The following is a 10,795-nucleotide window of genomic DNA, read 5'->3' as shown; positions in this document are numbered from 1 at the left end:
ATATATATATATATATATATATATATATGTTAAATGATACAGGCATGGAACACAGCCAGAACCCTGAGTTTCTCAACAGCGATTTATTCGATATCCACTTTCATTCGATGATGCACGTGTCCCAAACTTGTGTCATTTAATAAATTTTGTCCTTTATCTCCACTGATATTGAGGTATACTTCTATTGTTGTTATACATGTGTTTTGCATATATATATATATATATATATATATAAGATCCTTGTTTCTCTATCTATCTGTCATATACTCAGATCAAGATAATTTTTAGTAGTGGTGTTAGATCATGTGACAGATTAAGTCTACTACCAAAGTAGAATATGGCAGCATATGAACTTGCAATGCAAAGTGACAGGACAAATTTGCATAAGGCAATTGGTATGTCATTCTTTCAGTTCTAGGATCTTATCTGTTGCTGTCACAGTTGTCTACTTTTGTTTTTAATTTTGTTTCAGTTGTTTTCAAATTACGTGTACTGATTTTGTTTTGTTTGCTAATTATGAAAATGAGATTCATTTTTTCCATAAATTAATAAAGTCAGTAGCTTTTAAACTTGGCAAATTTTGAGTAATTTTAGCCAATTTGAAAGCCACATACATTTTGATGCCTGTTTCCACAGTAACAAAGTTGTAGTCTGCTGTCTGAACCACCATCACCACCATGTATATCTTCTTTTAGACTGTAATTTCTTTGCCAATAAGTCAAACCCTAGTTCTAACCCTACCCCTACCTCTAACCCTAATGGATTTTCTTCCTTTTTAAATTATTTACATGCCTGTTTGACCGTTTCACATGATTTTATTGGATAAAACTTATCAAAACTTACAACTTTTTGTCATTGTACTGTTTTGCTTTCATTTTGTTTATTAAATCTTTGGTGTCGTAATGTTTTTACTTTCATTTCATGATAGCAGAAAATGCTATCTTCCAAATCCTGTTTTTCTAATTAGGTGAAAACGATTACATTTTTTATTGAATTTTTCGGGAATAAATGTATCATGAAACTGGATTCAGCATGAAAAATTACTTCAATATACCAAATTTGAAAAGTTTCATTTAATTTCAAAATCTGTGACAGCAACAGATAAAGATCCCAGTTCTACCAACCCACCCCTCTGTATTGGTAGGTACTTTCTAACTGAACTGAAAGGATGAAAGGCAAAAGTTTAACCTTGCTGGGATTTGAACTCAAAGTGCATATAGTTGGAACAAGTACTGATAGGCATTCTGTTTGACACTTACAATTTTGCTATAATTCATTATCTGCAAAAGTGAATTTATTTGGTTTAGTCATTGAATCCACCTATATAACATGGGGGAAAATAAGGTTTGTGTTTAGTCAAAGCATATTTTTTCTTCACACACCACCAAAAACATGGCCACAAATATTTCACTCTCAAAAACAACATTAAACTGTCTGATGATAAGAAAAAGATAAAAAAGACATGAGAAACAGAAAGAGAATGGTAATAAAAACAACAAAGATTTACTAAAGACCTCATTGAGTAGGACAGTTAATTTTGTTGTCAATGTATTAAGACATATTGAATGCAGTTTCTTCAATCACTTGAAGTTACTTACATCTAAGGTGGTTAAATTATTTTACAAAACCTTTCAGTAAATAAAACTGTCAATTCTGCTGTTTGTAAGGTAAGTATATTATCTTCCACTTGAATTTTTACTGATATGCTACAGTTATGAAATAAAAAAAATAAAAACATGACACATTTCCTTATCATAAATGAAAATAATTAATTGAAAGCTTTGGTTAAAATAAGCAAAGTAGCTAGTTGTAAAATCTCAATAAGAGGTGAGAGTAGTAACTATACTAACAAGTAAAATTAATTGCCACATCAATACGGTTGTTCAATGTTACTGCTAGTTTAAACACATCAATATGGCTGTTCAATGTTACTACTAGTTTAAACACATCAATATGGCTGTTCAGTGTTACTGCTAGTTTAAACATCAATATGGCTGTTCAATGTTACTGCTAGTTTAAACACATCAATATGGCTGTTCAATGTTACTACTAGTTTAAAACCCCTTGCAATATATATTCAGCATGCAGACTGCACCTATAACCAGCTGGTAGATCTGCCTGGGGTTAAACTACTAGTAACATTGAACAGCCATATTGATGCAGCAAGTAACTTTACTTTGGTTAAAATATTCCACTGAAATGCTTCAATTATACCATGAACAAAATTATTATAAAAAAAAAAATCCAAGTAATGTATGTAAAGTTGGTCTTTATGGTTTGATAAAGAAGCACATGATACATGGCCCATATAGCAAACAGAATGTTATTTGTCTTGCACGTTAAATGGATATTGCAGCAAGAGTTTCCCCCCATGAGTTTCACAAACATTAAGTGGTGATGACTGTATCCATTGTATCACTGGCAAAGTCCTACTGAAGGAATCATACTGCAACTATATGAGTTGGAAATGGACAGTAAGGTGAATAATCAACATGTGGTTTCCTACAATGCTTGGTTATTTCAGAAATATGAATGTTGAATGTTATGCATCTATCAAAGTTGTCAAATATGTATAGAATAACATATTCAGATGCACAGACCAGCCTACAATCTCATTAGAAAGAAAACAAGAATGAAATCATCTTGATATCAGCAATGCAAATCAGCAAGATAAGATCATTAAATATGAAAATTGAGGGTGCCTTGAATAATTTGAATCAAGTTAAAAATTGGAATTCCACATTCAGTAAAAAAAAAAAAAATCTTTCTATGAAATGTCTTCAGATTCACAAGTCTAATCAACAACAAATAATTTTTGATTCAAACAATGCAGAAAATGCCTCTCAAGAAGTTCAATCAACTAAATTCAGCTTATTTTGATAAAAATGATCCTAGAGTGAGAAATATCTGTCATTGCAACTTCCTTGAAATTGAAACATGGCAGTCATAGAATAAGACTTCATAAAGAATGATAAGAATACCAAAAAAGAATACAAGAGATCATTGTAGAGTATATATTGCCCATTCATCACAAGGAAAATGTTCCTATTTGACATTATTACTTCATCAGAAAGCTGGAGTTACAAGCTTTGATGTTTTATGTACAGTTGAAATTATAACCTGTCAAAACATACTTGTTAATGGTGCTCTCAATTTATGTATATTTGGAATGTATTGTTGATAGTAATTTACTAGGCCAAGGAAAGCTTGTAATGCTGGTATATTCATTGGAGGAAGCATATCCTTGATTGCATCTGCCCTTGATGGGTCAGGACATCTTCCACTCTTATCTATGATTTGACCTAGGTATTTGATTTTAGGCAAAAAAATTCACACTTCTCTTCACTGAGTGTGAAGTCATAATCCTTCATGTGTTTGATATGCTCATTCCACGATTTGCTTTTGATTAACATGTCATCAAGGTAAGGAATAGCAAACTGACAGTGTGCCAACATTGTGTCCATCACCTGTTGAAATATTGCAGGTGCTACCTTCAGTCCAAAAGGTAGTCTATTATATTTGTATAGACCACTGTGAGTGTTGACTGTTAACAGCTTTGAGCATTTTTTATCTACTTTGATTTGTAGACATGCATCAAACAGATCGAGTTTTGAAAATATTTTCCCTCTGTTTAGTTTTGTAAAAATAACTTCTGAGGTCAGTAGTGGATAATGGTTCATTTTTAAACAGTCATTTAAACCGGTTGAAAAATTGGCACACAACCTAATTTTGTTGTTTGTTTTTATACATACAATTGGAGCTGCTCATTTCACATAATCGACCTTTTTAATGATTCCATTTTTTCCCAATCTGTCCAACTCATCATCCACTTGCTTTATTGCTGCCAAAGACACTTTCCTATTAGGATTGAACACAGGTGTAATGTTATCATTTAATTCAAAACATGCTTCAGTTTTTGTGCATAGACCTAGTTTGTCCAAGTGCACTTGTGGAAAAATTTTTTAATATTTTCCCTTTTTTAGAGGGACAACTATTTATGTTTTTACAATAGAGATTTATGGGGAGGTCCCATAAATCAAATAATTCTAACCAATTAGTACCAAACAGATCGGTTGCATTTTTAATGACAAAGACTTTCACCTTGCATGTTTTCCCTCAAAATGTAACATTAATCCACATTTTGTATATGAAATATAATTTGTTGCCGTTACGCTACGAGCAGATTCTGCTATTTTTCTCAACATGGGTGTCCCTATTTTCTTCCATGTGTCCATATTTATTATTTAAATATCATTTCCAGTAAACAATTGAAGTTTAATAGTTATTCCATTTATTTTTAGGTGTACGAATTTTCTTATTTGGGAGTTGATTTTTTTCTGCTGAGAGCACTCTAGCATTTTTAATGTTTGACCTTCATAATTTTGTTCTGCAGTGTGAATTCTCGTGACTAATTCTTTTGCAACTTTAGCATTTTTGATTTTTAAATGGATAGTCTTTTCTGAAGTGTATGCCCCCACATCCTTAACATGGATTAGGACATAGCGTTCTTTTTTGGCTGTATTTTTTCGGTTAGCATATCTGTATTTTTGAGGAATCTGTTTTCTGAATTTTTTCTACATTGTGTTTCAGGTTTACCATCCTTTGGCATTCTTCTGCTATGGACTGTAAGGTTAGATCGTGGTTTACTTGCTCCAATTTAGAAAGAATTCTTGCCCGAATTTCTGTATTTTCACTTGCTGTAAGGCCTTGTATGAAAATAAGAGACTCGAACATCTCTGCTGTAAGCTCTTTGAGTTTAAAACTTTCACACATCCTGTTGACTGTTCCTACATATGTGATAAAATCATCATTCTCTTTTTCATTAATATTCCAACACTCCATTTGAGTGTTAAATAGAGAGACTATATCACCAGATGCATTAGACAGTGATTCTATTGTTTCTTTAAAACAAATTTCATTGGGATCTTTGGGCAATATGAAATTACAGTAACGTTTATGCTCTAACAGAGCTAATTTTCACAATAACAATCTCACTTTTTGTTCGTCCAACCATGATTTGCAATCTTGCTTAAAAGTCTCCTTGTACCTTCTATAGTACAATGCAAAAGTTATACCCTCCTCTGGGTTATAACTGAATTCATTAATCGAGTTTGAAATGCTGTCTGGCGAAAACAAAGTTGCCTCATTTTTGGGCTTTGAATATAACTCCAATAATTGTTGTTGTAGTTGTTGCTGTAATAGTTGCCTCTGCAACTCCTCTTGCTGCTCTTGTTGTTGCTTTTGCAACTGTACTATGGAAGCTAATAGGTCTTCCATTAGTTAACAAATTGTTGAATAACTTACATGAGCTTTGAAAACCTTGTTGCCAGATGTTGTAACATAATTTGTTACATACAATAAATAAGATAAACAGACAACAGTAAAAACAATGCAACAAACTAATAAATCTCTTTATGAACTGACAATCATTATTCCTTGTGCACTAACCAAACGACATCTTCCGACTTCACTATGAACTAACATGAACTTCACTTGACTCTGAACTTATAAACTCACTTGGATTGTTAATATTTCTACTTTACTTGGACCAGTCTATCTCTTGCAAGGGGATGTTGTAGTTTTCCATTTGTCTTTTTTGTTATCTTCTTTGTCTTTTATTCTATATGTTTCCGATTCTTTTTTCTTTCTTTATTTGTTCCATTGTAATTAAATTGAAAATTAAAGTTAAGATTGGATTTAAATTTGATACTTACAAAAAAAGAAAACAAACATTTTTGTGGGTTATATGTTTACATTTCTGAGTTGAGTTATTCTTAGTACTGATACTTTTTAGCAAAGACATTTTTAAGACTAGCAAACCACTTTAAAAATCTAGCTGACAAATCAGTGCTAACAGAATAGATAAGGTTAACAGTGTGAAAAATTTGTCAATATTTTTATGGATACTAATGTGATGAGCTGAAAGAATCGTTAGCATGGCAGGCAAAATGCTAAGTGGCATTTCATCCATTTTTACATTCTGAGTTCAAATTCCACCAAAACTTTGCTTTTCATCCTTTTGGGATTGATAAAAGAAGTACCTGTTGAGCACTGGTAATCAACTTACCTCCTCTCTGAAATTGCTGGCCTTGTGCTAAAATTTGAAACTAATATATTTTTATGGATACTTTAGTAAATTTGGATAAACATATTTCTTGTTGTTTTGGAAAAATAGTGACTCATATCTCTTGAAATTTTATGAGAGAAATTAACCTACAAAAACGAATTTTTTTTCTCTCCAGCGTACTAAAGAATAAAGAATGTCAAAAGGGAGAGAAAAGTTACAGCCTTGGCTTGAGAAGAGACTTGACAGTGGAACTGTTCAAGGTGTAGAATGGATTAATAAAGATGAAGGATCTTTCCGAATTCTCTGGAAGCGGAATACAGCTACTCGGAGCAATGAGGATGATTTTCAAATTTTTAAGGTAATTTGTAACGAAATTTATTTTGAAAGCTTGTTTATATTAATAGTCTGATATTCAATGGAAAATTTGTACTTTGTACCTTCCCTTTAATCTTTGCATTTGAAATGAATGTACATGAACTTGTGTGTTATGAACCCAGTAGAAACAACTCAAGATTACTCCTCTTTTAAATGATTCTGGCTGCAGCAAACACCTACTTTTACATAAACTATTTACATATTTTCATTTCATACTTACATTATAGCAGCAGATACTGTTCTACAAATGAATACATTTGACAATCTAACTGAACAATTAAGGTAGGCAAGATTGCAATTTGTGTGTCTGTTGATAATTCAAAATCTGTATATACCTCCACAGAATGGAGAGAACACTCCTTGAAGTATGAGTGAAGTTTTAGTTTTAAATGAATGCATATACATATATATATATGTAGGTATTGTTGTGTGGTTCAGTAGTTTGCTTCTGAACCACATACCACATAGTTTTAGGTTCAGTCCTGCTGTTGCACCTTGGACAAGTGTCTTCTATTATAACCCTGGGCTGACCAAAGCCTTGTGAGTGGAATTCATGGAAGAAAAACTGAAAAAAGTCTCTGTGTGTGTGTGCGTGCGTGTGCACGTGTGTGTGTGTGTGTGTGTGTGCACGCGTGTGTGCATGCATGTGTGTGTGTGTGTGTGTGTGTGTGTACAAATCCTTTTGCCAACTTGTAAGAGATATTCATTCTAGTGTTTCTGGGGTGGCAAGAGTTGAATGGCAGCTATTGCTTGGAGTCTGTGGGCTTATAGTAGATGTCTGTTTCTATTTTGTTGTTGGATTTCTTAATGAGGATGTCGAGGAATGGAAGTTGGTGGTTATATTCCATCATAAATTGAACGTTTATGTCAAGTCCATTCTGAAGTGCTCGAAATTCTTTAAGTCTCTCTATACTTTTGTGCCAAAGAAGGAAACAGTCATCTAGATATCTTTTCCAATTATTTTCTTTGTTCAGGAAGAATGGGTTTCCGTATTTTTCTAGTACCTTACAATAAAGATTGATTTCTTGGTACCTTATGACTAGGTTAGCAAAGGAGGGGGCCATTCAAGTCCCCATCGCAGTCCCTGATTTTTGTTGATAGCAGTTGTCATTAAATGCGAAGAAGTTATTCCCCAAGATGAATTTTAGCTCTTCTGTTACGAATTCCTTGTTGATGCAGTGTGGGAGTTCATTGGAGTAATTACCTAGCCAGAATTGGAATACCTCTATTCCTAGGCTGTGTGATGTTGGAATAGAGGTGGACTACATGAAAGGATACTAGTAGGGTGATTTTATTTATTGTTTCAGGGAGGTGAATGAGCATATTTAGGTCGTCCCTTATGTAGCTTTTGATATGCTTGAGGAATAGTTTTAAGAGGGTGTCTAAAAAGTTACTGAGGCAGTGAGTTTCTCATGCAGAGCCTGCGATTATGGATCTTAATTTGAGGTCATTAGGAGTAGGTACTTTGACTATTATGTCTGTGGCTCCTCTGCATGCGTTACTTATTTTTTCACTTTTGTGTATCTTAGGAGTACCATAGAATTGACTGGATTTACTATTGAAGTTAGTCATATAGTCGTATTCCTTGTTGGTGAGTCCACTCTGTATAGGTTTAACATTGTTTTTATGTTAAATCATCAATTCTCTGTACCCAAACTATTCCTTCAGATTTACTAATACCCACCTACAAGGCATTCACAAAGTAATAGAGAGAGACAAACTATCTGAAGACTATGGAAATATCTACAAAACATTTCACTTAATTTTTTTCTCCAATTTAATTGCTTTTCTTATTTTACACTTAGTTGAAAAAGTCTAAAAGACAGAAACCAGTGCTAAAATGTACTTCATGATAAAATTATTTTAGCATTTTCTATATATATATATATATATATATATATATATATATAAGGAAAATAAGACAACATAGAAAATGCTAAAATAATTTTATCATGAAGTACATTATATATATCATCATCATCGTTTAACGTCCGCTTTCCATGCTAGCATGGGTTATACACACACACATACATACATACGTACGTGTGTATATATATAATGATTACCAGTTCATGATTGGTGTTTTATTGAGTCTAGTCTGGGAAAAGGTAAATTTCAAAAATAATGTCATATGTTTTGCTCTTATTAGTTAGACCAAACTAATAGATTTTTTTTTTAATTGAAACCTTTTAAAAATTGAACTTATAAAAAGTAAAAAGGATGTCACTAAACAATGTAAAGCATTTTGGAGTAAAGATTTTTGCCAACATAACATGGCAGTCCTTGTTTAGGATGAATGTTGCTGTAATTTAGCCCCAGGAGACATCATCTCCAACTGGCTATACGACATGATCTGTGTCCTTATATTTTCGAACAAGGAAATCTAGCACCCCCACTCAGTCCAAATCAATATCTGTGTATTGTGATATCTGGGTTATTTCTCTTTATCAGCACAGAATAATTGTTTGGTTAGAGAGGTGGCACTGCCAAATTCTCGTTTGAAATATATAGTTTTCAAAGTGACAATTTTATAGATCAGTGACTAGTTGTCACTTTGAAAACTACATATTTCGAACGGGAATTTGGCAGCGCTACCTCTAGCCGAACAATTATTCTGTGCTTATGAAGGGAAATAACCCAGAAATTACAATACACAGATATTGTTTTGGGCTGAGTGGGGGTGCTAGATTCCCTTGTTCAAAAATATAAGGACACAGATCGTATCGTATAGTCAGCTGGACTGCTATGTTATGTTGGCAAAAATCTTTACTCCAAAGTACTGTTGCTGAATATCTCTCGTTGTGAGATTTAAAAATAATAATTTTCTAATGTAAAGCATTTTGTTTGGTACTATCTTGTTCTTGTCATTGACCTGTGTACTACTGATTACTGTTTTAATACTGTTCATATCATTATAAAAAAAATCTATTTTCTTGACAGGACTGGGCAAAACATACAGGTCGATTTAAAGAAGGTGATGCTACTAATTATCCATATTGGAAGTCTTTGTTTCGAAATGCTCTGAATAAACAGTCAAATATAGAAGAAAAGAAAGAAGAGTATTTATACAAAAATAATAACTGCCCGTATCGTATTTTCCAAATAAAAGGTATTTTTTTATATTACTTTTAACAAACTATATATATATATATATATATAGGTGTAGGCATGGCTGTGTGGTTATAAAGCTTGCTTTGCAACCCCTGTGTTTTGAATTCTGTCCCATTGCATGACAAGTGTTTTCTTTACTATAGCCCTGGGCCAACTAATGCCTTGTGAATTAATTTGGTAGATGGAAGCTGTGTAGAAGCCTGTTGTGTGTGTGGTGTGTGTATGTGTTTTTTGTTTGTGTCCCAACATTGTTAGGAGGGTGTAAGATGTAAAGGTAAATGGTTAATAGAGCTAGTTAATTCATTAACTATGATATATCACATATAATTGTTGACATAATTATTCTGAGTATCCTTATTCAATCCATATATAGTTGTTTCTTTCATTCCAATTCCCTGTTTTGGTAAAATAATTATCATATTAAATTATATATGCTCTCTCCTCTTACAAAAATAACATTGTTATTCACTTTACTTTCATTTATATGATTATTTAAATGGAAATGTATGTGCTTTTATTTACTTGTTTATGTTTTTCAATTTTTGTAGATTATAAACCCTATACACAGCCACAAGGATATTCTCAGGATATGAATTTCGATAATGTGAGTTCTTCAAATGTTTTGATAATCTTTCTTGTATATAAAATCAAATATTATTTTTGTTTACTTCATATGTGACACTGACTTGCAAAATATAATTCATTATTTAACGAAGACATTTCACTTTAATACAATATTTTATTTGTATATACCAATTCCAAAGAGATAAAAATGTAAAATCTATCTTAGTGGGATTGGAATTCAGAAATATATGATATCAAATTAGTTATTAAATATCTATTTTCTGATTTCGTTTGGTCACTTTGTTGGTTTGTAAGATACTAAAATAAACACTAAGCATTAATGTCCAGACCTTCTTTTCACCTGTAACTTACCTGTACTCAACTACAGTTAGAAGGGAACATTCTTCTGGTTTTGTTGGAATAATGAATTTTTGCAGCCAGCTAGATGCTTTCGTTACTATTTACTACTCATGATATAGGTGTGGATACTTTTTTTCCTAAGTATTGTTATTTTTAATAGACTTAAGTTGGATCAGAGGACAAGATATTAGACAAGTAAATTTATATTTACAGTAGGAATTTTTTTGTGGTGTAGTGTGGAGTGGGGGTAGTGCAGTCAGTTTTACTTATCTGAAATCACCTAATTTGTTGGGTAGAAGCACCAGATATTTTGGAAAC

The 10,795-nt window shown here is 32.4% G+C and overlaps 1 protein-coding gene across 7 annotated transcripts in view; it reads left to right on the top strand.

Annotated features, from left to right (window-relative positions):
* Positions 1 to 10,795, top strand: part of LOC106881036 (interferon regulatory factor 1) — a 72,055-nt gene that overhangs the window by 48,751 nt on the left and 12,509 nt on the right. For 4 of the 7 annotated variants that reach the window (XM_052966857.1, XM_052966853.1, XM_014931237.2 and 1 more), the window contains exons 2-4: positions 6,243 to 6,425; positions 9,383 to 9,551; positions 10,102 to 10,157. In XM_052966857.1, coding sequence (XP_052822817.1) covers positions 6,261 to 6,425; positions 9,383 to 9,551; positions 10,102 to 10,157 — 390 coding nt within the window. In that variant the 5' untranslated portion in view covers positions 6,243 to 6,260. Of the gene's footprint in view, positions 1 to 3,399; positions 3,423 to 4,590; positions 4,742 to 6,242; positions 6,426 to 9,382; positions 9,552 to 10,101; positions 10,158 to 10,795 lie in introns of those variants that run through there. The other 3 variants (XM_014931236.2, XM_052966845.1, XM_052966863.1) reach the window with 3 other exon arrangements.

Source organism: Octopus bimaculoides, chromosome 1 (genome assembly GCF_001194135.2).
Source record: "Octopus bimaculoides isolate UCB-OBI-ISO-001 chromosome 1, ASM119413v2, whole genome shotgun sequence".
NCBI lineage: Eukaryota > Metazoa > Mollusca > Cephalopoda > Octopoda > Octopodidae > Octopus > Octopus bimaculoides.
Note: the sequence above shows the minus strand (reverse complement) of the source record. Positions and strands in the feature narration are given on the sequence as shown.